The sequence below is a fragment of the Vigna umbellata genome, chromosome 1, assembly GCF_029865625.1.
Source record: "Vigna umbellata cultivar VRB3 chromosome 1, Vumbellata_1.0, whole genome shotgun sequence".
Classification (NCBI taxonomy): Eukaryota; Viridiplantae; Streptophyta; class Magnoliopsida; order Fabales; family Fabaceae; genus Vigna; species Vigna umbellata.
In genome coordinates this window covers 77,947,913-77,975,284 of record NC_142165.1, presented here as the reverse complement: position 1 = coordinate 77,975,284, position 27,372 = coordinate 77,947,913, and the positions used below count along the sequence as shown (strand labels likewise).

The 27,372-nt window shown below is 33.0% G+C and overlaps 7 protein-coding genes across 7 annotated transcripts; 3 read left to right on the top strand and 4 right to left on the bottom strand.

Annotated features, from left to right (window-relative positions):
• Window positions 1-931: 931 nt before the first annotated feature.
• LOC148206471 (18.5 kDa class I heat shock protein-like) lies at window positions 932-1,841 on the top strand. Its single transcript, XM_088104318.1, has one exon. It carries the CDS (start codon window positions 1,175-1,177, stop codon window positions 1,652-1,654), a length of 480 nt encoding a protein of 159 aa, XP_087960444.1. The 5' UTR covers window positions 932-1,174; the 3' UTR covers window positions 1,655-1,841.
• Window positions 1,842-6,124: 4,283 nt separating this feature from the next.
• On the top strand, window positions 6,125-6,878 carry LOC148206470 (18.5 kDa class I heat shock protein-like). The gene has a single exon (XM_088113622.1). The coding sequence runs from the start codon at window positions 6,262-6,264 to the stop codon at window positions 6,718-6,720; it is 459 nt and encodes a 152-aa protein (XP_087969748.1). The 5' UTR covers window positions 6,125-6,261; the 3' UTR covers window positions 6,721-6,878.
• Window positions 6,879-9,282: 2,404 nt separating this feature from the next.
• Window positions 9,283-9,865, bottom strand: LOC124833735 (18.5 kDa class I heat shock protein). The gene has a single exon (XM_047308275.2). The coding sequence runs from the start codon at window positions 9,863-9,865 to the stop codon at window positions 9,383-9,385; it is 483 nt and encodes a 160-aa protein (XP_047164231.2). The 3' UTR covers window positions 9,283-9,382.
• On the bottom strand, window positions 9,779-10,966 carry LOC148206469 (17.4 kDa class I heat shock protein-like). Its single transcript, XM_088104317.1, has one exon. The coding sequence runs from the start codon at window positions 10,867-10,869 to the stop codon at window positions 10,468-10,470; it is 402 nt and encodes a 133-aa protein (XP_087960443.1). The 5' UTR covers window positions 10,870-10,966; the 3' UTR covers window positions 9,779-10,467.
• Window positions 10,967-12,111: 1,145 nt separating this feature from the next.
• LOC124833733 (uncharacterized) lies at window positions 12,112-16,077 on the bottom strand. The gene is made up of 5 exons (XM_047308273.2): window positions 15,976-16,077; window positions 14,584-14,724; window positions 13,936-14,020; window positions 13,718-13,798; window positions 12,112-12,669 (listed from the first exon to the last, which is right to left on the bottom strand). Exons 2-5 carry the CDS (start codon window positions 14,713-14,715, stop codon window positions 12,314-12,316), a joined length of 654 nt encoding a protein of 217 aa, XP_047164229.1. The 5' UTR covers window positions 14,716-14,724; window positions 15,976-16,077; the 3' UTR covers window positions 12,112-12,313.
• Window positions 16,078-21,714: 5,637 nt separating this feature from the next.
• Window positions 21,715-24,110, top strand: LOC148206468 (uncharacterized). Its single transcript, XM_088107920.1, has 3 exons — window positions 21,715-22,366; window positions 22,477-22,718; window positions 22,833-24,110. The coding sequence occupies exons 1-3, from the start codon at window positions 21,715-21,717 to the stop codon at window positions 24,108-24,110; spliced, it is 2,172 nt and encodes a 723-aa protein (XP_087964046.1).
• A 637-nt stretch (window positions 24,111-24,747) lies between these two features.
• Window positions 24,748-27,078, bottom strand: LOC148206467 (polyubiquitin-like). Its single transcript, XM_088104316.1, has 2 exons — window positions 26,924-27,078; window positions 24,748-26,313 (listed from the first exon to the last, which is right to left on the bottom strand). The coding sequence occupies exon 2, from the start codon at window positions 26,311-26,313 to the stop codon at window positions 24,940-24,942; it is 1,374 nt and encodes a 457-aa protein (XP_087960442.1). The 5' UTR covers window positions 26,924-27,078; the 3' UTR covers window positions 24,748-24,939.
• Between the last annotated feature and the right edge of the window lie 294 nt (window positions 27,079-27,372).

Below are 27,372 nucleotides of genomic sequence, written 5' to 3'. Positions count from 1 at the left end.
TTTCAGCAAAATAGATATTTAAAGTTAAAATATTTTATTCCCACCACTCTTAATCCTTTTCATCATATAAACAATATAATAAAATAATAATATCACAATACTTTCAACTCAAAACAAATCACATGAACAAATAAATTTACACGTACAATAATATCAAGAAAAACTTAAATCCTTTTGCAATATATATTAAATTACCGTAAAATGTGATATATTTATGCAATTAAGCATATGTAAAATAATAATTATGAAACTAATAAACAAAAGTCATTGTAACAATTTTCTGTAGTAATATAATTTGGGGGCATGATCAATATCAAGCGTACAAGTTATGAAATATACTAAAACTTAAATTAATAATGATATTTTAACATTATTTACGTGTCATTCTGTAATTAGTTCATGTTGGTGTTTATGATTATTATTATGAATTATGAAATAATTTTAGACCAATCACAGAATGACACTGATGTTAAAATGTTATAAAAAAAAATATTGTCAAAAATATTATTATCCAACTTAAATAGAAGATAATACATGTTTTTTAGATAACATATTTAAAAATAGACTACGTATTACTATTTTATTGATTCATATATTTGAAACGAATCAATGTAAGTAACTTATTATAAAAAGTTATTAAAAATAGTGATTAAAAAAGTTTTTCCCAAAGTTTATCGGTTATTCGTACTGTACTATTTTGATTGATGAAATTCTTCTTATTTTGGTAAATATTTCTTTCTCAATATTTTAATATTAAAATAAATTTAAAATATCTATATTATATTTTTATATTTTAAATAATCATTAATTTAAATTTAATTATTTCTTAAATTAAAATAATTATTTAATATTTTGTTTTTAAATTATTATTTATTTTTACATATTAAATTTAATTCCACTAATAACATTAAAAAACAAACAGAATGATGTATATAAAAGACTGAACCTTCTCAATGATGCTGGGTAAAAGTAGAAGTCTGTGGAAGAAACTGAAAGCTTCGAAAAGAAACCAAAGGGAATACAGAATTTTCTGGAACATCCTAAATAATCCTTTCACTTTCTATAAATACCGCATCGGTTCCTCTATACATCATCGAACAAGAAAAGAATTACGTGTTTCCCATTTCACTAAATTTTCCAGCTTTCGGATTTCGTCTAGTTATAGAAATTCAAGATGTCTCTGATTCCAAGTATCATTGGCCGAAGGAGCAACGTCTTTGATCCTTTTTCCATGGACGTGTGGGATCCCTTCAAGGATTTCCCTTTCCAGAATTCTCTTTCTGCTTCCTTCCCCGAATTTTCTCGCCAAAATTCTGCATTTGTGAGCACCCGTGTGGATTGGAAGGAGACGCCAGAGGCACACGTGTTCAAGGCTGAGATTCCGGGACTGAAGAAGGAGGAAGTGAAGGTTGAGGTGGAAGATGATAAGGTTCTTCAGATAAGCGGAGAGAGGAACGTTGAGAAGGAAGATAAGAACGACACGTGGCATCGTGTGGAGCGTAGCAGTGGGAAGTTCTTGAGGAGGTTCAGATTGCCGGAGAATGCAAAAGTTGATCAGGTGAAGGCTTCAATGGAAGATGGGGTTCTTACTGTCACTGTTCCTAAGGAAGAGATTAAGAAACCTGAGGTCAAGTCTATTGAAATTTCTGGTTAAGCAATGTTACTTTGTTGATGATCGCGTCTTTTTTGTTCTGCTGAAGAACTTGTGTGTGAGTGATACAATAAAAGGTCTTTTTGTTTTGGTGAGGATGTTGTGAGTGAGTGACACAATAAAAATACAGTAAAATGTAACCAATGGTTATGGTTCTTGAGAAATATAATATCATTTGAAGAACCTTTCACCTGAGAATGTCTTAGAATTTCTTCATATATGTACTTGCGTTAGAAGTTAATGTAACAGATATCTCTTGAATTAACTTGTTGTATTATAATTACCTATGTTTTTTTTAATTGAAAATGGATAGCATTCGCTGATGATAATATCAACTTTTGGAGGGATGAGTTTGCAGAATCAAAGGAGGAGGGGAGAAAGAAGACTCAGAAGCCTCATATTTTTTAGCCATATTTCTTTCTACTTCCATGAGTTTTTCTTCATTGCAGAAGAATTTAGCTGTTCTTGCCATTGTCTTTGCAACTGAATTTTTCGTGTGGCTGATTCCACCAAATTCAGAAATCTCTGATTAAGCCACCAAAATATTTTCCGGTAGAAACACGTGTCTTTTTGTTATGTTTAGGACCTTGTGTGAATCAATTTGTGGGTAATTTGTGCTCTGTTACACGATTGATAGCTATTGCTGAGAATCTCATTTTCTTAACTATAGCTTTTAGAATTTCGTTATTATCAGTATCTGCACAAACCTTTGCAGTTTCACGGTTCCAATAATAATGTGTTGAAAGAGCAATCTTAAAATAAGACCTTGCTAAAAGTTTAGAACCACATTTTCTACTAAACTCTAGAACGGTGGCTAATTAAGTAATTTATCTGATATGAATGTTTGGCTTGGTCACTCCTCCTTGTCCATCACTCCCTGTATTTTACCGTTCGATTTCATTTCTCTCCTACCTTTCTTTCCCTTCTTATATATTTTCCAAACCTTATTATTACAAAGCTCATTTTATTCTAGCCTTTGAACTCAATTTTTATTGTGAAACATATAATATCTGATCTTCTAACTCTTCTTAAAAACTTTTTTACTCAAAACAAAAAATAACTTCTAGATTACCAATATTTCTACCTATTTTGCGAAATTTAAACCTAATTCCTTATCTTCGAGGCAAGTAATTGTCTCAAAGACTTAAACCAATTCTAATGAAGGTATACAAGTCAAGTTATTCTTGAATTTGCATTCCTTTACTACTATAAAACATAGTACACTACCACAAAAACAAGAACAAGACAAAATTTTCTATAGAAAACAACTTTAGAACCCCAATTCTTTCTTACCCCAAACTTTCATAATTAAGAAAGGAAAATCATCTCTGGTAAAAGTCATAAGTTTGCATCCTCGTTATTTTTATCAAGACATTTTTTGTTCTCAAAACTTTCAGATAGATACACAATTTTACCATCTAGACTTGTAGGAAATGGTAGAATATACCATTTAGACTCAACTTTTCACAGGAAAGGCATGACAAACCCACAACTCCCAAGTCATTTTAAGAACGAGGTGTTCTGGTACCATTAATGTAACATCTCAAAAATATAGTCAAAACTATATAATTAAGATTCATCACACCATAATATTGTAGAACAGTTTCTAGAAATAAAGTTAACTTATCCACAATATAACTATAAATTTAAACATTACAAAAGTCTACCCTAATTGCAAAACTATATACATGACCGAACGGTCTATACATACTATATATATATATATATATATATATATATATATATATATATGACCGAATGATTATAGACTATACCACAGGTCCTCACATCTAGCGCTTCCTCCAACAAACACTCACCTCCCTCTGCTCACATCCACAAGGTGATTATCGCAAATACAGAGTACCAAACGGAAAACATGAACAAGATAGAAAAAAAAGGTAAGCAAGAGTTATTTAATTGATTACAGTTATTATGCAAGTTCAACAAATACATAATCATGTAACATTCAACACTTATAATCATGCAATGACCGAGCACTTGATTTGACCATCCGGATTGTATGAATTTGTAGCTTGGGCTGTTCGTGCATCCGAGGGTGTAGTAACTGAAAAACTATCAGCTGTCACCCGGGGTTAATCCGTTATAACTCACCTATGACCCTATAGGCTAGGACCTCCTACTATTCTCACGACATAACTTACCCATCTCTACTTAAGACTTGATAATCATTATAGAATGTCAAGATGAACGTCTTGGATTTCGTTGTCCATATTCATACTTTATCACCACCTTGATACCAAATCACTGAGACATTCCTCCTTGGAATTCTCTTTCACATCCATATTACAATTATCATACCATACGTTTCCTTTTTATACCATTATGATAATACATACATAAGCCATCAAAGCAATTGGATCAATTAATTAAAACAACACACTGAAATAACTATGCATATAGGCCAAACAGAAATCACCAACATAGTAGAATAAGAACGAACACCCTGTGAATGTTGGAGACCGAACGGTCAATAATAGATATCGATGAAGAGAAAATCGAGTGCTATTAATGACCGACAACTAGAGGATTCTAAGTACCACATCATGACCGAATACTACCAGTAGTCCAAATACTAAGTTTAGACCGAACGCTTAGATCGAACACCTATAACTTAGGCCGAACGCATTTAAGACCACACAATCCATTAAGACCGAGCACTAATACAAGTACAAGGTCGAGCACTAGTACAAGAACGAGCGTTACTAAGAGACCACACAATCCATTAAGATCGATCGCTAATAACAGACCACACAACCCATTAAGACCGATCGTTACTAAGAGACCACACAACCCACTAAGATCGATTGCTACTAAGAGACCAAACACCCACTAAGGCCTATCACTACTAAAAGATCCCACAACCCACTAAAACCGATTGCTATTAAGAGACCACACACCTCACTAAGAACGATCGTTATGACTAAAATAGAATACGAGTACAAGACTGGTCGGTCATTAACTCAAGCTCTACAAAAGTAGAACCCAGTTAAAACCGAACACAAGAAGAAAGTCGAACGATTAATGAATGAAACTTGGCGATCTGCATAATTCTGCAGAATAGCTACACAATTATGATCAACCACTATCTTCACCAAGTCCTACCACTTCCCAACTTCTAATCCTCCAAACATGATTCATATACCAAATTACACCTATCCAAGGATACCTCAACCTTTCTAACATCATCCTAAGAAATTCGTATCATATTCCAAATTATGCATAATCACCACTCAATGACCAAACATCCATTTTTCACTTTTGACACATTTTAGAGAGGCTTAATGGTTCTAACAGGTCTAAAGAAACTTGTCTAGACTTTCTCCACTGACCAAATTCTCTCCCTACCCCAAAGTCTCATTTTCACCTTTCCACTTCCTTAAAACCAGAACCAAACAGTGACAGAATACATCTTAAAAGACTTCCAACTAATTTACAGATTTCAGCAAGCATAAAATCAATGCAGAAAAATCAATCATGCAATTTCCCACACATGTAACCATCCAAACAACAATCTCATATATAAAAAATCATAATTAAATTAACTAGCTTTCCTTATTAATGGTTTTGTACTATGAAGTTATTAATGGTTGATATTGTTATGTTATGAAATTATTAATAGTTGATATTGTTATGTTATGAAATTGATTTGAAAATAATGATAGAAGAGTTAGATGAGTAAAATTTTTATTGATTGAATCTGATTTTTGGGATTTCATAATTAAGTAATTTCCTTGAATTTAATTGTTTGAGTGGTTTTGATGAAGTAAGATGATTATAAAGTAACTTTTGAGTTTCATAAATTTATGAATTTTTTAATTATCTTTCTGAAAATATCTTTGTATATTTTCTTTTTGTAAATTCATATATAAATTTATATGTTTTCCTTTATTTTAGTTGTATATCATTAATTTGAAAATATTAATAAAACAAATATTACTTATGTAAATATTTCTTTATGTGAATTTTATTATTTACGTATAAAGTTATTTATGTGATGTTAAAATTTCTATTGTATATTTGTGGTATCATACGAAGTCCTTCTAATAAATTTACTCTTTAATTTTGTATTTTCAACTTTACATAAAACTATATATTAAGTTTCATAAGCTCAATATGTGGAAATATACATTTTTCTTAAGAAAATTTATATATCATTTTTTCATGAAATTCTGTTGTGAATGTTATTTTTTCTTAAAAATTTCTCAAAATATTTATTTCAGTAAAATTTTCAGAGAATTTTTATATGAAATATTTATTCCAGTAAAATTCTCAAAATATTTTTTTGCTATAATACATTGTAATGGGTGGATAAAAATAATTAAATAAAAATTAACAGAATAAAATGAAAAGCACAGGAACTTTATAGAAATGCGGAATAAGTCTAGAAGTTTTTAGAATGATGTCGAACCGGAAAGAATGAAGGAAATGAGAACAGAATATTCTGGAACACTCTACATTATCCTTGCACTTCCTATAAATATCATTGCATCAGTTTCTCAGTCATCATCAAACACTAGAGTTAACTGAATACGGTCACGCTACAGCCTGTGGAAAGATTTAAATATCTGCCAAATATTATAATCATAAGAATGTCGCTAATCCCAAGTTTGTTCGGTGGACGAAGGAGCAACGTCTATGATCCATTCTCTCTGGATGTGTGGGATTCCTTCAAGGATTTTCCTTTCCCTGAATCTGGTCGAGAAAATTCTGCATTTGTGAGCACACGTGTGGACTGGAAGGAGACGCCAGAGGCACACGTGTTCAAGGCTGAGATTCCAGGACTGAAGAAGGAGGAAGTGAAGGTTGAGATCGAAGATGATAAGGTTCTTCAAATAAGCGGAGAGAGAAACGTTGAGAAGGAAAATAAGAACGACACGTGGCATCGCGTGGAGCGTAGCAGTGGGAAGTTCTTGAGGAGGTTCAGATTGCCTGAGAATGCAAAAATGGATGAAGTGAAGGCTTCTATGGAGAATGGTGTTCTTACTGTTACTGTTCCTAAGGAAGATGTTAAGAAGTCTGAAGTCAAGGCCATTCAAATTTCTGGTTAAGCTTAATTAGTTAATTCCTTCAAAATCAGTGTTATGTTTTGTATGGATTTTGGGTGTGATTGATGTTACAGAAAGATGGTGTAAAATACAAGTAATGGTTGCTGAGGAATAAAATTTCATTTTGATAACTTTGGTTTGTAAGAATATTTCTGATCAGGATCCGTAAAAAAAGTTGTAAAAAAAAGAAATTGTCAAAAAAAAAAGTTGTTAAAAAAAAAGTTGGTAAAAAAAATTTTCCTTTGTTAAAAAAATTTTTCCTTTTGAAATTGATGAAGTATACATTTCCTTCAGATTGCAGAGAATTCAGCTCCTATTGCATTTTACCCTTTTATTATAATTGAGTTTTTAATCTTACTATTTCCAGCAATCATATGTATGTTCATGTCTGAGTGTTTGACTCATTTTCCACTACTACGCCTATCAGCATCCATCAAATAGTTTTATAGCTTCTTGCCTGAACTAGACAAAAAATAAACTTTATTTATTTAATTGAAGAACCTCAATAAAAAAACTTTATTTGGTAACGGTTGTCTGGTCTTTTACTTAAAAGTCTCCTTGAATTATGAAAAAAAAAAATCTTAGAAGGCAATGACATAGTGATCGGTTTTCAATTTATTCAGTTAAACGTTCAATTAGGATAATAATTATCTTTTTTTATAATTTTAAGAAAATGGTATTTACACTTATTATAATTTTTAAATATATTTACTTTTTAAAACTATCATAAATAACACTCACCTTTCTTAAAGTTCTAAAATTACACTAATGAATTAGAATTGTTGGTATTATAAATCTACACCTAATGAAATAAGCTATCAAAATTTTCCTAATTACAAGTCATACATGGTGGTACAAATCTTTCTAACTTACATTTCTCTTCGAAAATCTTTGTATTGTTTATACATCTTTGATTATAATGTTGATATAAAAAGATTATTTGGAACAATTTGAGTGTAAAACGAGATGGTGTAATTGTTCTATATGACGAGATGTTATCATTATATGAACAAGTTGGAGTAAGAATATGATATAAAAAACTGATATTTTTTTTATAATTTTTTATATTTTTAATCAAATAGTTAATGATTATATGGAAAGATAAAAAAGCTGTGAATTAATTTACTTAATTATCTTTAATTTGATTATGTCTAATTCTGTTTAATTGTGATTTGTGTTATCTACAGAGTTAGTCGATGTGTTTTTGGTTTTTCATTGTAAAGTATTCTACTCAAGAGTTTTAACAAATTTTGTTAGGAAAATTCATTTATCTTAGTATGTTAAGTTCTCTCAGTATAATAAACCTTTAATTTTAAAAACAACAAAAGGATCACGAGATGAAATTGAAGTTCAATTGAGTTTGATTAAATTGACATAAAGGATTGAAGTTCAATTGAATCTAATTAAATAGTAATGTGATGTTAAGACAAAACGTCTAACAACCTTTATTTTGAAGTATAACAATAATATTTAATAAAATAGTATTATTAAAAAGAAATTATTTAAAATAACACACTAAATATAAACATCTTAAACTTATAATGTTACTCTAAAACAAAGTATATGTATAAAGCTAAAAACTAATAAATGTTTAACATATGCAAATAATACTTTCTTATTTGTGTTGTTTTTTCTTTATTTATAGAGATAAATTAGTTCAAAAGAACATTACTTTAAAAGAACATTAAAAAAGATAGGAAAATATTATAAAAACGTATTTTCAATATCTTTTGTTTATACGAGCAATACAATTACTTTTAGAAAAACATATCGTATCAAGAGGTTATACACCTATCTGAAGTTAAATTGAATTTTTGACACACTTTATCAATTTTCACTAAATCATTATTTAAGATTAAATTTTACACAAGAAAAAAAAACTAGATGTCCTAAATATTTTTTGTTTATCCTAAAATGTAAAAATAACATTGCTATTTTAACTTATCTTCGATAATCGATTAATATGTTAAATTGTCGAAAACTATTTATTCTCTATTTTAATAAATTATACCACTTATCTTATCGCAAACATGCCTTGTCTTTCAATTTAACAATTTTGTAAAATTTTCAAAATTCTTGAATATACAGTTCAATTCTCTTTTTAAAGTATTTAACAGGAAATATATATGTGACTTGTGAGATCACGTGATACGTTTTTAAATCTGATTGGTTTTCTTATTCAAATTTTGTTATTTTTAAACTTAATCATTCATTTGGAAGTTTGATTTTATGACATGATAAAGAAAATTGTACATATTACAGCTACATTCAAATTTTAAGGTTGGAGCAACGTGACCGTGACTTAAAACTAGATAATATTCCTTTTAAATTCAATAACATTAATACTATCAATCTAACTAAAAATGTAATTCAATATTCTAAAGCATTTTACAAGTAAGTATTTTGAAATTAAATATCATTTTATTAAAGTTCACATTAAAAAAAATTATGATCGAATTTGTGAATATATGAAATTAATTTGTTTAGTAGATAAATTTTATTTTAAGAAGAGATCTTGCCATGGTCCATATGTCTAATGAAGCAGATTCCCTTTACCAAAAGGTATGATCAAAACGAAATTTTATTTCTCAACAAGCATTAACAGCATCTTTATAGCATCAACAACACAACATTCTCATATTTCCAACAATGTAACAAAGTAAACTTAACCAGAAATTTCAATGGCCTTGACATCAGGCTTCTTAATCTCTTCTTTGGGAACAGTAACAGTGAGAACACCATTTTCCATTGAAGCCTTCACTTTATCCACTTTTGCATTCTCAGGCAATCTGAACCTCCTCATAAACTTTCCACTGCTACGCTCCACACGATGCCACGTGTCCTTCTTATCTTCCTTCTCAAAGTTCCTCTCTCCGCTTATCTGAAGAACCTTATCATCTTCTATCTCCACCTTCACTTCCTCCTTCTTCAGTCCCGGAATGTCAGCCTTGAACACGTGTGCCTCCGGAGTCTCTTTCCAATCCACACGAGTGCTCACAAATGCAGAATTTTCCCGACCAGATTCAGGGAAGGAAGAAGAAAGAGAATTGGGGAAAGGAAAATCCTTGAAGGGATCCCATACATCCAGAGAGAATGGATCGAAGACGTTGCTCCTTCGCCCACCGAACAAACTTGGAATCAGTGACATCTTCGGTTTCTATTACTTGCAGAAATTCGAAAGTTGGGAGATTTAGGGAAAGGGTAAGCAGATTATACTTTTGTGATTTGATGACAAGCGAAGGAATTGATGCAGTATTTATAGGAAGTAAAAAGATAATGTAGTATGTTCCAGAAAATTCTGGTTTCACTTTGGTATGGTTTTACCTCTTTCAGATTATTCCACAAACTTCTATATTTACCCAGCAATATTGAGAAGGTTCTGGTCTTTTGTTTCCATGTACTTATGGATATGAACTACTTAAGGCCCACAGTACAGAAAAACCAACAAAAGCCCAAGCCCAATATCAGAGTTATCTAATTCGGAAGATACAGGAGGAAAAGAACCTTCAAAAAACTGAAAAAAAAAAATAGAGGATGAAAAATCGAATAATTTCTGTCGTATTATTTAATTTATTACTTACCTCATTTTCAATGTTAAGAAACTCAAAAAAATGCAAACCTTTTTATTATTTTTTATATATATATATCTCATTGAAAACAAATATGAAGATTTCTTTGTCTATTTTTACTGCAACGGATATTACATATGAAGAGAAGAGAGTAGATATGATAAGAATTGTTGTTAAGTTATCAGTTGGAAATGGCGATGGGAGGATTGAGCTTTGGCAGAGTGATGGTGAGAACGCCGTTTTCCATGGAGGCCATCATACGATCGGGTTGGGTATGAGGAGGGATCGTGAAACAGTTTTTGAACTTCGAGATTCCGCGGTGGAGGCGGCGGCAGGAGTCGCTGTCTTCTTCTGTTTCCACCACCCTCTCTCCGCTCACCTGAAGCACTCTTCCGTTTTCTATCTCCACCTTCAATTCCTCCCTCCTCAGCCCCGGCACCTCGCCCTTCAGCACGTGCGCCTCCGCCGTCTCCTCCCACTTGAACTGCCCGCTCCGAAACGACCCGTGCCCGGAAAGGCCGGAGGTGGAAAGCGCCGTGAAAGGGGAGTCCTCGAAGGGGTTTGCTTTTGGAACCATCGACATATTCTTTATCACAAAGAGACAGAGAGAGAAAAAAAAGATTATTTGGTTTCAGAGTAGTTTTGCACTGTATTAAACCTTTTCCAAAGGTGACGAGAATTCTTCGCCAATCTTCACGGTGGAATTTTGCATGTGGACATCATTTTTTTTATAAATAATATAAAAGAGAAGACCTACACCATATAATATAAAGGTGATGAGAATTGTCGTGTATTTTATATACAAACCATTATATTAAAATTGAAATGAATTTTACATAGACAACACGATAATAACTAAAATTGTTACCATATATAAAGATACAACAAAAATTCTAAATCATAATGAATTATCTTCTTCTATTGATATAAGGATATATTCTAAAATTGTTGTTGAAAAATAATTTTAACCTTTTTTAAGTTAACCATATATTTCAATGCTTCTTAACCTCTTCGCTGGGAACATTGCTTATCAGTACTCATTCTCCACACAAGCATCTCATGCCATGTATCGTTCATCTTCTCAATCTTCCTCATGTTTTTCTTTAATAAACTTTGACATCTTTTAACATGTGTGATTTATACTATTAAATAAATATAAATATATTACTTATTCAAATTATCTTACATTTTCAATAAATACTTTTTAACCCGTTTTAAATGCACATATTGATATGTTTTCTTTAAAAATAATTAATTAATATTTTATTAAAAACTGAAAATAGTAACCGGTTTTTTATAAGCTTAATATGCACTTATTTTTTGTAAAGAAAGCCCTACAGAATTCTACAATGCTTAAGTTTAACTTCAGCTTTATGAATTCAACCAATTCAACTACCCCTGTTATTATTATCACTTTTGTTCCCTGTTGATATTCTTTCCCTTGTTCTTATTTTATATTTATGAAATTAGTTCCTGAAGCGTAATTTCTAAAATATATTCTATATCTACCTTCATTATGTCTTTCTTATGAAACTAATTTTAAATCCTCTATCTTCGTTATTCTTAAATCCTAAGTTGGCAATCCTACCTTCATTATTCCTTAGCCCCTTCACATCTATTTTCTCTCCTATTTTTTCTTTTGTAAAAAAAACAAATATAATTTCATCAAAAATTCATTCTCAGTCCAGTTTTGACAACAAAGGCCCTAACGATGTGGTGGCAGCAGGCTTTCAAAGACATTATTAGGATTAAAACAATCCAACATTAGGAAGAACATAACTAAATTAATATAGCGCTTTCAATACACAAAAAGAGGCCAGAAAAATGAGAAAAGAAAGGGTCCTTAAATCAGTGAGCATTGTGCAACTGAAGTAAATGACAATTTGAAAAATACAAAGAAAATACAAATATTTATCATCCTTTTGCAACATAAAAGTGTTGCCCTATTCTTTCCTATATAGTTAGGCCCGGGATAATGTTAATTTTAAAAATTACACTATTAAAGGCCATGGCGGGTATAGGAAACATTATTCCGTGTGTTTTCTTCTCTTTGGTTTTCCTTCATGAGAATTGTCTACGGACATAGAGGAAATGCCAGTGCTGTGACCATGTGAGGACTCAGACAAGTTGAATTTAGATTTAGACACGTGTCCTTTTTTCGAAATACTGGATGGCTCAGTAACTCCAGACAAGGAGCTTCTCTGTCTGCTACCTTTTGATGAAGCTGCACGTCCACCACTTTGCATAGGAAAGTACCGAGATGAAGTTGTCCCAGTGATTCCAGAAGAATTTCGATGTGCATGTCTTGCGTTGATTGAATTGAGGTTCTCAAGTTCTTTAGGATCAGGGTAATGGATGGTTGAAACTCGCATTGAAATCTTTGCTGCAGTAAAGCAAAAGAAATAACTTTTCTTAATGCTTGAATTCAAAGGCTACAAATTAGAAACCTATAAAAAATTAAAAGTGCTGTTAAACACTCGCAAGAACCAGATTCTAGCAAGACAAAGTGACAAGAAAAGTAGTCAAATACAGCAAGGGAAAATCCAATCCAAATATAAAAAGGGCGGGTGAAAGGGGAATGGGGAACAAAATCGGGAGTGAGATCCACGTGAATTCACAGTTTCTGAAAAACAAAGCTAATGAGAAAGCTGCTGGTCAAGTTCAAAATCTAAAGTAAATCATTTGGCACTGTACTTACAATATAACTTCCTGTTACATGAACATTGGACTTATATTCACATGCTTTTTTTAAGAAAAACATTAATTGAACAAACCAATCAAACCTCAGATTAGAGGTTTCATGGTTCACCAAATGGATAGAAACCAGACTTGAAACTCATGAAAATTACTAGCAAATGTTGAGATGGAGAAATGGGCTGGCTGGCCAGTTTGGCAAAAGTGATAAGGGTTGAATCTAGAAGTTTTTCAAAAGAAGGCTACTCAAAGCAGCTTGTAAAAAATAATGAGAATTTTCATGTTTTATTATTTTAGAAGGTTAAACAGACACACCGAAATTTTTTTAGAAGTAATTTTTAAAATAAAAAATGTGGAGCAAATGAACTCTTACTATCATAACTCATTAGATATAATGTTGCACCAAGTACATTCAACACCTTTGTAAAAGTTATTTACTCAAACAACACTTGATGCAAAACCAGACACTACTCTTCTTATGGCTTGAGATTTTACCTCAAATTATAGTAACTAACAATAAAGCTCTGTCGGAAAGCTGGGATACTTCTCAAATAATTCTTACATTGAAATGACCAAATAAAGTCCCATCTTACATGTTCTAATAACTTGAGAGTCTACCTCAAATAATAAATAACAAAAAAGCTCTTGCTCTCTGTGAGCTAGAATAATTCTCAAAATTATTGTTGATATCCTTCATATGACATTAAACAAGAAAAACAAAATATATGGATGCTTACCAATTGTTGGTTCTGTAGAGGAAACAAAAACTGTTTCATCTGGCTTCTGAGCAAAAAAGTTTACAAAATCATATACCTTACCTGCCAACATAATATGAAAATTAAGGCCCTTGCAGAAAGCAATCATATTCATTTCCCCACACACAAAAAAAAACACCATTTAGAGATCAATCATGCAAAACTTGAAGTTGAGAACACAGATGATTAATTTTATTTACCTGATGAACCCTCAAAGCTGGCTAGCTTACCACCATTGTTAAGTGTGAGAAACAATTTCTGTCCATTTATGTCAGATAAAAAATCCTGGACAAAAGCATCATACACACATCAAGCAAGACAAAAATGGCAATAATTAACACAACACCAAAAAAGGACTCTTCTTCCATCATCTAACTGCTAGATGGAAGGAAATACCACCAATACAAACACCAGTTCATTTGAATAAAATGCAACCTTAAAAATTTATAAAAATTGATTAGTCTCCTATAATAAAGTAAGGGGTAAACGTCAGCAAATGAATAGAGGTAATACACAGAAATGTATTTTTTCACACTCTTTAATGAGATCTAGCACAATAAAAATTAACATGAAACATGTACTGCAACTTTTAATCTCCAAACAGAATATAACACAATAAAAACTACGCTTAGTAGAGAGGCTTGATAAAAAAAGAAACCTAATTGTTTGGAAACAAAAGCCAATGAACTAATTTTTATTTTTAATTTTACTTGATACTACACTTGATCATTCACTTTTGTAATAACAATGATATCAATCCTTAAGGATTTTTCTTTTTCATTTAGTTGGCATCAACAGTTAAGATTCAGTTCAAAAAAAAAAACCAAAGGCATAAAGGACAAACTTACATTGGAAGAAGGCAGCTTAAGAAACAAAAGTTCAGTTGAGTCAGTCAAGTTAATGAGAGCTTCATTACTGTCTTCCACATATTCTGCAGAAGGCATGTAACCTTCTACGCCCTCCAAATCAGCCATTGACATTAGCAGAGCCTAAAATAAACCCCACCCATATTTAAAGGAAACACAGAAGAAAGGAAGATAGAAAATCAAACACCGAAAACAGTAAACAATTCTTCAGTTCAAATGCAGATAAAAATAGTCTGATGCAAAACTGCGTTGGATTATGAACACAAGTTGAGTCCATCAATGGTGAAAATTTGATTCTATTACTTCCCTAACACATCCACTCTAAAATGGTTAGCCCGGTCAATTCAGACCGTCCCGAAAACGATAAAGTGGAATGGCTAGTAGTCGGAAAATTTATCTACGGATTAAATAATTTATGCTATATACGCATAAATGCTCAAAAAATTTAAAAACTAAATTAATGACATAATAATTAACAGAAGATGGCCAAAAAAACACTGATCATGATTCATGACCATAAACAAAAATGCAGTGTGGTAGATGAGATGACAGAAGCTAAGATCCCAGTGCCCACGAAGGTTGCAATGGATGTGAAACTGCCAGAGAAAAGAAGGTATCCAGCGATGGATGGCCGGTGGGCGTACTTTAAAGTACAGAGAGGGTGGCGGTGCTTCAAAACAGAGATTGCTCAATGCTGGAAAACTGAATATAGTAGTAGAAGGGTGGCAAAAGAGAGTTTTTCGTCAAACCATTATACTGTTTTATTTGATATTAAAAGAAACACGGTAATCATTACTAGTAACACAAACCCACAATCTTATGATGTTCGTTTCACAAAAATTAACACCATGTTTATCAGCATTGCCTAGCATTCAAATATAGCTGTCAAGAGCAACTACACTTTCTCAATTGTCACCAGATCACACGATCGCGAATTCAGTGCTATATACTCACTCTCCAATTTAAACTGTTTGATAAATAACTGATTTTGAGAAATAAACGTTTTTATATCTCAAAAACTCGATCAGCTAAACAACCCATTATATCTCTAAACTAAGCTGAATCAAAGACACAACAACGTTCACAAGACAAAATAAATAAAACAAGCACTCTGAACCCTAGAGAGACAGCATCACTCAATGCAAAAACAATAAAATCCACATAAACACAGTTCAAATTGATTTAATTTTGCGAATCTGATGCAAAATTTTGTAATGAGTAACGTAGTATACGAATACTTGGAGAAGCGGATAGTTGTATTTAGTTTTCAACAACATTGTGTTAACAAATTAAACTCAATATGCAGCGGAAGGCAAAGGGAGAAAAACACGTTGCCTGGATGAAATATGAAGAATACAGAGTAGAGCGAGTTACCGGAACGGCGCAGTTGCAGGATTCGTCGTCAAACAAAGATGGATAAAGCACCAAACAATGAAAGAGGCTGCTTCAGCATATATTCACAAATTAAATAATTATTTTTAAGTTAATGAGATATACCTTTATTGTCGGATCAAGATTCAACATTTAAGTATTTTATTATATAATACAATTATTTTATTTTAATAAAAAATATTTTTATTAAAAAATAATAACAAAAACTATATGAAAAAATATATATTTATTTATATAAAATTATAAAGTTAATAATGATAAAATAAACTCATTAAAAAATATATTAATGCATTTATAACAAATTTTTGTATTTAAAGATATCAAACTTAGAAAATTATATTTTAAAAGTGATATTGGTTTAAAAATAATGAAAAACTCGATTATTATCATATTAAAAAAGTTTAATATAACTAGTTTTATTATAAAAGAGTTTCATTGTTTTAAAACATATCATCTTTTTAAAAAGTCACTTTTATAGATTTATTTTTTTAATGAGTTTTTTATCTATGCTCATGATTAAAAACCGAGACAATAGAATTGTTTTTTGTGACAATTTTTTCAATTTGGACTGATCAAATTCTTTGTTCGTTTAACTTGAGTGTGAATTCTTTTCTTTCGTATAACTTTCTTTTTTTAGTTGTCATTGAGCGGGGATATACTCGCTGAGCAAAGTCAAAGTAAAAGAACTATTGACTTAGTGGTATGAATATACTCACTAGTTGAAGCCAAAGTCATGAAGCTCATTAACTTGACAGTAGTTGCCCGAGACAAGTCTCGTTAGACGACTTTTGGGAGAATTTAAGTTTATGAATTCCATGATAATTTTGCTCGACAAGCTATTTAGTCATGGGGCGAGTAGGCCTTCAAGCACTACTCGTTGAGTGAGTAGATGTTCTCACTGAGCAAAGTTAATCAAGTTTGATATAAAATTTTTACATGTACTATTCTGGTATGTTTAATGTAGGATTGTGTGATGTTAAAATGATAGTTGATTTATGATGTTTATACAAGACTGGTTGATAGATATATGAATAAATATGCATGCAAATAATGACGATGAGCTCTTGTTAATGGATATGAGGATTATATGTGTTTGGTGTAATTCTAGGAATCTCGTGGGGAGATTCTGTTGTAAAATGTTGACAGAATCACGAACAATATTTCCTGAGACATGCCTTAAAGACTTATACGCGGTATATTGCGCAAGTCTCCCAAGATATTACAGGAACTTCCCATAATATCTCTGAGGATCTCATAACTAGCAAGAATCTCTAAAAAGAGTATAAAATAAACCCAGAATAATTTCAAAACTAGCAAGAATCTCTAAAAAGAGTATAAAATAAACCTAGAATAATTTTAGGAGAGAAAAAGAAGAAAGGAGAATCAGAAAAGACTGACTTGGGATGTTTTTTGGAATGGGGGAAGAGCTATAGAGCTAGGAAGAATAAAATTAATAAAAGACAATAAAAGCAATAAATAATTTGACCATTGCAGCACTTAAATACATGAACGTTGGTTAACTTTTTTGCTTTGCCAATTAATAAAATACCAACGTCCTAAAAAGGAATGTTGCCATCAATGTTTTATTAAGGTTGCAAAATATTCTTTTGCAATAATATAGCATTATTACAACAGATTCTATTGTAGCATTTTTTTTTAATGTATGTATTGATGTGGAAATTCAAATGTTAGAGTTTATCATGTCGCTCTAATAACCATCTAAGCTTATGTAAAGTAGAAATGGACATGTGGTGAGAAATGTAGGAGATCCTAGTCTAAGGACATTACCTTGGCCAAAAATGATAATGGACTAACCTTGTGTATGGTAGGGTGAAATCCATAGGCAATGATGATATAGAGCAGTAGAAGCAACTACAAGTACAAGACCCTCCCCTCTGAGATTTCACATCAATGTTTGTATCTGGATAACTGAGTCTAATATGAGTCTTTGTATGTGATATGGTTACTTTTATGACCGAGTGATGTATGATAATATCTCAATATTTGTTTTATGAAAATTCTTTTACACATTAGCCTACATTGTTGTTTCTTTTGGTGTTTCTTGTTTGTCTGTTTGCTTTTTTGCAATTATTACCTTATTGATGTGAGCATATAAGTGATAGATGTTGAAGAATCTACAGTGAGGATGATGATGTTACATAGTATTTTTTATTGTCATCTAGTAATTTTTTTAATTATTTTATATACATTTTATGAATATAATTATTTTATTAATACCATTTATTTATATATTGAAACAATCTGCTTTATTTATCAATCTTATCATATAATATTTTATTAGTTATAAACTATTGAGATGTTAGAAAATGTGATTGTTTTTAAATAATGTTTATATAATAGAATTATACTTTAATTAACTTATAAACTTGTGTGTTAAAAATAAATTAAATTTTAAAAAATGTTATATAAATAATATTTTTGTTATCTTAAACTAAAGTTAATATGGACAAATTCGCAATTCTACTACAAAGAGAGTGATTCTCAATACGATTGCAAGTTTCCTTATAAGCACAACATTCTTAACAAAATTTAAAAATCAATGTAAATAATATCTATTCAATTTTGAATTCAGATTTAGAATATAATACAAAGTTACTTAGAGTAAAAAAACTATAAAGTTAGATGTCATTGTACAGTGTTAAATTTTCAGTTTATAATTAATTTTTAAATATAATGCTATAACCTTTTTCTTATAATTTTGCAAGCTTTACGTTTTTATTTCACTTCCAACCTTTTTAAATATTTAATTTCAATTTAAATATATGTTAATTTCATAAAAAATTTAATAAATTTTAATTGAGTTTCTAATAAATTTTTAGGATCTATTCAACAAATTTAAATCTTTTAATCAATCCATCGCTATTAAGTTAGTAATCTTATAATTTTATAATTCTATTATTAAACCTTAAACCTTAATTCATAATATTAACCCTTGACCCTAGCTCCTAATTCTAACCGTGAACTATAATCATAACCATAAACATTAACTATAAACCCTAAGCCTAACTTCTAACACTTAACCCTTAAATCCATTAGTAAATTCTAACACTAAACCTTAACACCTAAATCCATTAGTAAACCTTAAACCTTAACCATAAATCCTAATCTTAATCCTGCCCTTAACCCCTATTCCTAAATTCTATCCTTAAACGCTAACCTAGTTTCTCAATTTAATTGATGTGGATCTTCCTAATTGATTTTGTTATTTTTAAAATAAAAAATTAAAAAAGCTTCTTCTATTAGAACCAAAAAGATTCTTCTTCCTTCATTAATAGTGGTAATCACTTAAACAAAACTACCGTCAGCCACCAGATTTTGCAAAAATACTACTAATGGCAAAGGCAACCTTGCTTCTCTACAGCATTCAAACCAGCAATCACAGCAAGAACCATCATGCTTCCACCATCTTCCTCACAAAAAATGCGAGTTCACTAGTGTCTCACACTTGCAAAAACATACCTAAGCTCATTTAACCACAAATTAACGAAACAGTTCACTCGTCATCCTCTATCTTCTCTCACAAAATAACAACCTAAAAACACATAAAACCAAATTGTGTAAGCCACCGTAAATTTTCAAATTGTATTATCATGAGAACCACTTACAGAAAACCAGAAACCAACATCTCTTCATCCACCACATGCCTTGCACCAACAATCATACAATCCCCAATTCCACCAATCAATCCCCAATTTATTTGAATAATAGAATACGTAAATTATTATTTCATGAAATGCAAATTCCTTAAAACAATTTCCATTTTCATTTTAATTATATTGTCATGAACCATAATATTTAAAATATAAAAAACAAAAAAAATATGAAATAAGAGGTGAAGGAGTTAAGTTATATCTATTTCTAGAGACCTTAAAAGTCACTTGGATTAGTTTTAGCTTGATTTGGACCACTTAGATTGGTTTTAGCTTGATTTGGACTAGAAAATCCTTTTGTTACAGTTAAGGGAAAGATTAAAAAAAATTTTGGTTCCTAGTAATAAAAAAGAAATTTTTTAATTTATTTTAAAATAATAAAATCTAATTTAGTAAAGACTCAATTGAGAAAAGAATAAAATAAAGAACCAAATTATCATAAGGACTTCGAATGATTCAACTTTAATACTAATTGGCACACACTCTATTCACAAGTGATTGAATATCTTTAATGGTCATGTGGGCAACCACTAAATTATTAAAGGGTTAAATATGTTTTTAGTCCCTGAACTATCAGACGATTTTGTTTTTAGTCCCTGCTCAGAACTTTGATGGTTTTTAGTCCTTATAGTTTTGAAACTCTGAGTATTAGTCCTTAAAAATGGACGGCGTTAAGTTTTTGAAGATGTGGCAAACGGCGATGCCACGTGATCACTGATCTCTGCCTTCACTCTCTGCCACGTGGGATGTTTAACTGTTGAACTGAGATTAAGTCAGTTAAGCACTTCGTTGATTGAAATTAGATATAGGGTTCAGAATTTGTCAAAAGTAAATATTTGAATTGGGGGAAAACGTAGTTTTAGTGGAAGCATTGTAGTGGAAACCTTTGACAGGAAGCATTGTATCTTGGTTGTCCTTGCGGTGGTGGTTGCGGTGGTCGTTTCGGTGGTCGTCAAAGACAAGCGTAAAGACAAGCGTAAAGGTAAGTTAAGCTATTGTTTTTGTGTTTCGGTTATGGTTGTTCCAATTTGTGCGTAAAGCGTTGATGTGTGAATGTAGGTCTAGAAATGGTTTTCGACATTTGTTTGCATCACATGGGGAAGTTTGTTAGTAATAAGGGGCTACAGTATGTTGGAGGAGAGATACACGTGATCAAAGGAGTTGATCCGGATCGTTGGTCATATTTTGAAGCGGTTGGAATAGTTAAAGAATTTAAGTATGATGCAGACTTCAAACTTTGGTGGAAGGGGTCCAAACAAAGGCTGATGAATAATGTCAGATTATTGAGTGATGACAGTGAAGCACTGTACTTGGCTAATTATGCAGAGGAGAATAACGAAGAGGTAGAAATTTATGTTCAACATGTTCCTAGTGAGGCAGTGGAAGTTCACTTTCTTAGTTGTGGTGAAGTGGCTGAGGAAGTGGAAGAGGGTGATGTTGAAAAAGGAAACATAGACACGGAGGAAATGGTTTCCAAAGTGGATGAGATTGTACAAGAGGGTGGAATGGGTCTAGAAGAGGGTGAGGAAGACTGTGATGGTGGTCATGAACAGCAGGAGGTTGATAAGGGTGAGGAAGACTGTGATGGTGGTCATGAACAGGAAGAGGTTGAAAAGGGTGAGGAGGAAGAGTGTGATGGTGGTGAGGAACAACAAGAGGTTCAAATGGGTGAGGAAGAAGAGTTTGGTGGTGGTCATGAACAACAAGAGGTTCAAATGAGTGAGGAAGAAGAGTGTGATGGTGATGATGAGCATGAAGAGGTTGAAATGGGTGAGGAAGAAGAAGAGTGTGATGGTCATGATGAACATGAAGATGTTCAAATGGGTCAGGAAGAACAAGAGTTTGTTGGTGGTGATGAATATGATTATCTTGGGGAAGAAGAGGAAGGGGGGAATGTTGTCGAGGGGGAAGTAGAAGCTTCAGCTGAAGAATGTATGGATGACAGTGAAGAAGACAGAATGGCTAATGAAGATGATGGGTTTGATGTTCAGAATGATAGGGTGGACCAATTCGGAGAAACATTAATCCAGTTTTGGATAGGTGGAATAGAATGAAAAAGAAGAAGAAATGTGTGCGTAGAAGAGGCAATGTTGGGGAAGGTTCATTTTTACTGAATGAAGAAGTTGGAGATCATGAGATCAATGAAGAATACAACAGTGATGAATTGGATTCAAATGTAGATAGTGATGAGGATGTGAGGTTATCAAAGGGGAAATTTAAAAAGTTTAGAAAAGATGATATGAACAAGAACTTCAGATTTGAATTGGGGATGGAGTTCTGTTCTTTAAAGGAATTCAAAAATGCACTATTGGAGCATAGTGTATTAAATGGAAAAGAGGTTAAGTTTGTGAAGAATGACCTGAACAGAGTAAGGGCAGTTTGTAAAAACAAATGTGGTTTTCTGATTATGGCTAGCAAGGTAGGAGGGAAGCAAACATTTAGGGTGAAAACCTTGGTTGGACGACACAGTTGTGGAAGGACCTTTGGAAACAAAAGTGCAAATGTGAACTGGATTGCACAAGTATTAGTAGATAGGTTTGTAAATGTGGCTAACATGACTGTCAACCAAATAATTGATGACATTAAGAAGTCATTCAGTGTTGGAATCACTGCTTGGAAAGCTGGAAAGGCAAAGCAAATTGCCTTGGATTCTTTGGTTGGTGATGGAGAGCGACAATACGGTCGTGTATATGATTATGTGGGTGAATTGCTAAGAGTGAAGGCTGGAACATTTAAAATTAAAGTCAATCAACCCCAACCAAGTTTGCCTCCAAGATTTGGCTCATTCTATATGTGTTTAGAGGGTTGTAAGCAAGGCTTCTTAGGAAGTTGCAGGCCCTTCATAGGGGTAGATGGTTGTCATTGAAGACAACATATGGGGGTCAGCTGTTGGTGGCAGTGGGCAGAGACCCGAATGACCAATACTTCCCACTAGCTTTTGCTGTGGTTGAAAATGAATGCAAAGAGAGTTGGAGATGGTTTTTGACACTACTACTGGAAGATATTGGAGGAATTGATTGTCAACGTTGGGTTTTCATCTCTGATCAACAAAAGGTATCTTCATTTTAATATTTCCCTATTTTTATACAGTAGCAATTGGAATACTTACTATTGAGCAAGACCTTTTCTGAATTGCAGGGACTAATGACAAACTTTTATGATTTGCAGGGACTAATGATAGTTTTTGATGAGATCTTGGAAGGAGTGGAACATAGATTGTGCTTAAGGCACTTGTATAACAATTACAGGAAGAAGTTTGGTGGAGGAGTGCTTATTATAGATCTTATGATGGGGGCTGCAAAGGCCACATTCAAACAGGATTGGGAAAAGAAAATGGGTGAGTTGTCCAATGTTAACATTGATGCTTACAATTGGTTGCTATCTATTCCAACTAATCGTTGGTGTAAACATGCATTTAGTAGTTATCCTAGATGCGATGTCTTGTTAAATAATTTGTCTGAGTCATTTAATAGTACAATTTTACTAGCTAGAGACAAACCTATCATAACTATGATGGAATGGATTAGAACTTACATTATGAGGAGGTTTGCAACACTTAGAGAAAAAGCAAAGACATATACAGGAGTTGTGATGCCTAAACCACGAAATAGGCTTGCTGGGGAAGTTGAGAAGAGTGGAAATTGGATTCCAACTTGGGCAGGGGGAGCAAAATTTGAAATCACTCACGGGTTTACTATGGATAAATTTGTAGTTGACCTTAGTAACCATTCATGTAGTTGTTACTTTTGGGATTTGGTAGGAATTCCTTGTAGGCACGCTGTGGCTGCCATCAATTACAAACAAGAAAACCCTGAAGACTATGTACATCCTTATTACAAGAGAGAGGCTTATGACACTTGTTATGGCCCTGAGATTGTTCCAATCAATGGACAACAATTGTGGTCTACTTCTGAATTTGGTTCCCTACTGCCTCCAATTTATAAAACACCCCCTGGGAGGCCTAGAAAACTAAGAAGAAGGGAGGCTGATGAATATGTCACTCATACAAAATTATCAAAGACGAATCTTCTTATGAAGTGTAGCAGCTGCAATGAATTTGGTCATAATGTAAGAACATGTAAAAGGGCAAACAAAAAGGTACAAAATCAATCTTTTACAACTTCACTTATTTACACATTCAAACTTATTTACAATCTTTCAATTGCAATGTTGCTTACTTCCATTTACAGAACACAAGGGCCACTTCCAGTTCAGGACGATTTGGCAGCACAAGGGCCACTTCCAGTGCAGGAGGTTCTCAACCACAAGCACCTCCATCAACGTCAGAAGGAGGACCAACATCAACAACGGGAAGAACAACTGGCAGTGAAGCAGGAGCTGCATCAAGTCACCAAGGAGGAGGAACATCAAAACGGGGAAGAAGTGCCAGTGGAGCAGGACCTGCATCAAGGCACGACGGTGGAAGAAGAACATCCTCAAGACTAGCTACACAACATCTAGGGTCCCAAGCTAGTACCAATTGAAGAATTATTGTAGCCAACCCTTTATTGTATTGAATTTTGTAATTCACAGTGACCCACTAAGGGAACAATTATAGTACTGCCTACAGTGGTTGGTGTGGTTGCTTTTAATATTTTTTGTGACCACTAAACTTATGTTATTTAATAGTATGTGACCACTTCATTTTCAAAGGGACCACTAAACTTCCAGTTGTATTCCATCTTTGCATAATGGCAAGTTAACTTTATTTATTCCAAGTCCACATTTACAGATACTCTGCCTGTGCTTTCTTATGCTGTGAGCTGTTTTCTTTATTAACATAAATGAATATACCAGTAACAGTGCAATGTTAAAGGGAAAACAAACAACAACATAAACAATTTCCAGACAATCCTCATTTTATTCAACCATAATTCTTAGTTACAATTCATCTTTAACAAAAACATAATACAAAAGAAAATTGTTAACGCCCATGACAAGATAAACAATACGAGTTTTTCATTGGTACTAGCAATTAAAACACTAATGTACAACCAATTAAAACACTACGATGGAAAATGAAAAACTCGTATTGGATCTTCCCCGTATTTTATAAGCAAAGTAATAATAACGTATGCAGAACTAAAACACAACCAATTAAAACACTAAGAACTAAGATACTGAAAATACAAACAGATAGCAAATTGTACAGATTCAAAGACAGCTACGACCCGAGTCGGCACAATTTCGGATAGTTCAAGAACATAAAAAAACAAAAAGAGAAAAAAAAAACATAATTCACCAAATCAACGAGACCTTGAGAACATAATCAGACTTAAAACCCTCCACGAAGACGCAATACCAGGTGAAGGGTGGACTCTTTCTGAATGTTGTAATCAGCAAGAGTCCTCCCATCCTCCAATTGCTTCCCAGCAAAGATCAACCTCTGCTGATCTGGTGGGATTCCTTCCTTGTCCTGGATTTTTGCCTTGACGTTATCAATTGTATCTGAGCTTTCAACCTCCAAAGTGATAGTCTTCCCTGTTAAAGTCTTCACAAAGATCTGCATACCTCCCCTCAGACGAAGTACAAGATGAAGAGTGGACTCCTTCTGAATGTTATAATCAGCCAGAGTACGTCCATCCTCAAGCTGCTTTCCAGCAAAAATCAACCTTTGCTGGTCTGGAGGAATGCCCTCTTTGTCCTGTATCTTGGCCTTGACATTGTCAATCGTGTCTGAACTCTCCACCTCCAAAGTAATTGTTTTTCCAGTAAGGGTCTTGACGAAAATCTGCATACCACCACGGAGTCGCAAGACAAGATGGAGAGTTGATTCTTTCTGAATGTTATAATCTGCCAAGGTTCGGCCATCTTCTAGTTGCTTTCCGGCAAATATGAGCCTCTGCTGGTCTGGTGGGATACCCTCCTTGTCTTGAATCTTGGCCTTGACATTGTCTATAGTGTCAGAGCTTTCGACCTCAAGGGTGATGGTCTTTCCGGTGAGGGTCTTGACAAAGATTTGCATTCCACCACGTAGACGGAGCACCAGGTGGAGGGTGGACTCCTTTTGAATGTTGTAATCAGCAAGGGTACGACCATCCTCAAGCTGTTTTCCAGCAAAAATCAACCTTTGCTGGTCTGGAGGAATGCCCTCCTTGTCCTGTATCTTGGACTTGACATTGTCAATCGTGTCTGAACTCTCCACCTCCAAAGTAATTGTTTTTCCAGTAAGGGTCTTGACGAAAATCTGCATACCACCACGGAGTCGCAAGACAAGATGGAGAGTTGATTCTTTCTGAATGTTATAATCTGCCAAGGTTCGGCCATCTTCTAGTTGCTTTCCGGCAAATATGAGCCTCTGCTGGTCTGGTGGGATACCCTCCTTGTCTTGAATCTTGGCCTTGACATTGTCTATAGTGTCAGAGCTTTCGACCTCAAGGGTGATGGTCTTTCCTGTGAGGGTCTTGACAAAGATTTGCATTCCACCACGGAGACGCAGCACCAGGTGGAGGGTGGACTCCTTTTGAATGTTGTAATCAGCAAGGGTACGACCATCCTCAAGCTGTTTGCCAGCAAAAATGAGACGTTGCTGGTCCGGTGGGATTCCTTCCTTGTCTTGAATCTTGGCTTTCACATTATCAATGGTATCTGAGCTCTCTACTTCGAGAGTGATGGTCTTACCGGTGAGAGTCTTAACGAAGATTTGCATCTAGACGAGGCAATACGATGAATATAATAAAATAATCAGCCAGCAATTTCTTAACAAGAATTACAATGTGTGAAAACAAAACAATAAAAAGACAGCACAAAGCAAAAGACCGAACGTGAAATTATACACTTTTAACATATAAAAAAACTGAAAAATAGTTCAAGAAACCCTCTTAAGCAATCAATAACCCTAGTTACAAAAAACACATGTAGCGGTCTACAACATACACAGAATTAAAGCCAGCACAAAAAAGGTAAAGCTATGAAAACACGAGACCCAGATAACTCTACTTCAATCAATAAAGTAATCAATTTGATAACCGAAAAGGACGAAAAAACACCTCTGAACAAATAAAAATAACAAGAAATTTCTCAGGATTACACAGTACAGAAAACTTGTCGCAGATCTGACAAATTAAATATGTAATTTCATAAAATCACCTCACGATCGCTTCAACGAAGCAATAATTTGAAACAAATCGAAGTAATAATAAATAAATGATTCAAAGAACAAAAAAGCAGATGAAAATCAAAGGGCAATCGTTTATAAGAAAGAATAAAAACCCTACAATTCGAAATTTAATCGAAAATAGAAGAGTTGGAAAAGGTACCTTGAAACGGTGAGCTAGGGTTTTCTTCTATTGAGAGTTATGTTGGGATTAGGATAACAAAAGCGTGGTGTGAGCTTGGGTTTTATAGCAAAACTACCCGTTGTTTCGTCACCGCAACGGTAACTTGTTCAATCGTGTTGTGACACGTGGACGAGTTGAGACCGCGAATCGAAGGAAACCATGTTGACACGGCAACGTTTGGCATGGGTTTTCTTCGGCAACTAATGAGATTCCCAACAACTTCCGAAAATCTGTTGGCTATCACCGCCTCCGATTTTAAAAAAAGTATATTGAATTTATTCTAAAAATAAAATAAAAACTACTTAATATTTTTCATCAAATATCTCACTATTTGTTTTTACATTGATATTTAAATTGATATTTTATATATCACATTAGATGTATTAAATTTTTTTTTAAAGAATTAGAGGCGATAAATTAAACACCAC

Bases quoted from the DNA above. Each gene is read 5' to 3' on its own strand.
- LOC148206471 (XM_088104318.1), top strand. From the start codon at position 1,175: ATGTCTCTGATTCCAAGTATCATTGGCCGAAGGAGCAACGTCTTTGAT.
- LOC148206470 (XM_088113622.1), top strand. From the start codon at position 6,262: ATGTCGCTAATCCCAAGTTTGTTCGGTGGACGAAGGAGCAACGTCTAT.
- LOC124833735 (XM_047308275.2), bottom strand. From the start codon at position 9,865: ATGTCACTGATTCCAAGTTTGTTCGGTGGGCGAAGGAGCAACGTCTTC.
- LOC148206469 (XM_088104317.1), bottom strand. From the start codon at position 10,869: ATGTCGATGGTTCCAAAAGCAAACCCCTTCGAGGACTCCCCTTTCACG.
- LOC124833733 (XM_047308273.2), bottom strand. From the start codon at position 14,715: ATGTCAATGGCTGATTTGGAGGGCGTAGAAGGTTACATGCCTTCTGCA. The intron at 14,021-14,583 runs GTAAGTTTGTCC...GCTTTTGTCCAG, and splicing joins TTAAGCTGCCTTCTTCCAAT to GATTTTTTATCTGACATAAA. The intron at 12,670-13,717 runs GTAAGCATCCAT...GCTTTACTGCAG, and splicing joins CTCTACAGAACCAACAATTG to CAAAGATTTCAATGCGAGTT.
- LOC148206468 (XM_088107920.1), top strand. From the start codon at position 21,715: ATGAAAAAGAAGAAGAAATGTGTGCGTAGAAGAGGCAATGTTGGGGAA. The intron at 22,367-22,476 runs GTGAATTGCTAA...GAGGGTTGTAAG, and splicing joins TCGTGTATATGATTATGTGG to CAAGGCTTCTTAGGAAGTTG. The intron at 22,719-22,832 runs GTATCTTCATTT...TATGATTTGCAG, and splicing joins TCATCTCTGATCAACAAAAG to GGACTAATGATAGTTTTTGA.
- LOC148206467 (XM_088104316.1), bottom strand. From the start codon at position 26,313: ATGCAAATCTTCGTTAAGACTCTCACCGGTAAGACCATCACTCTCGAA.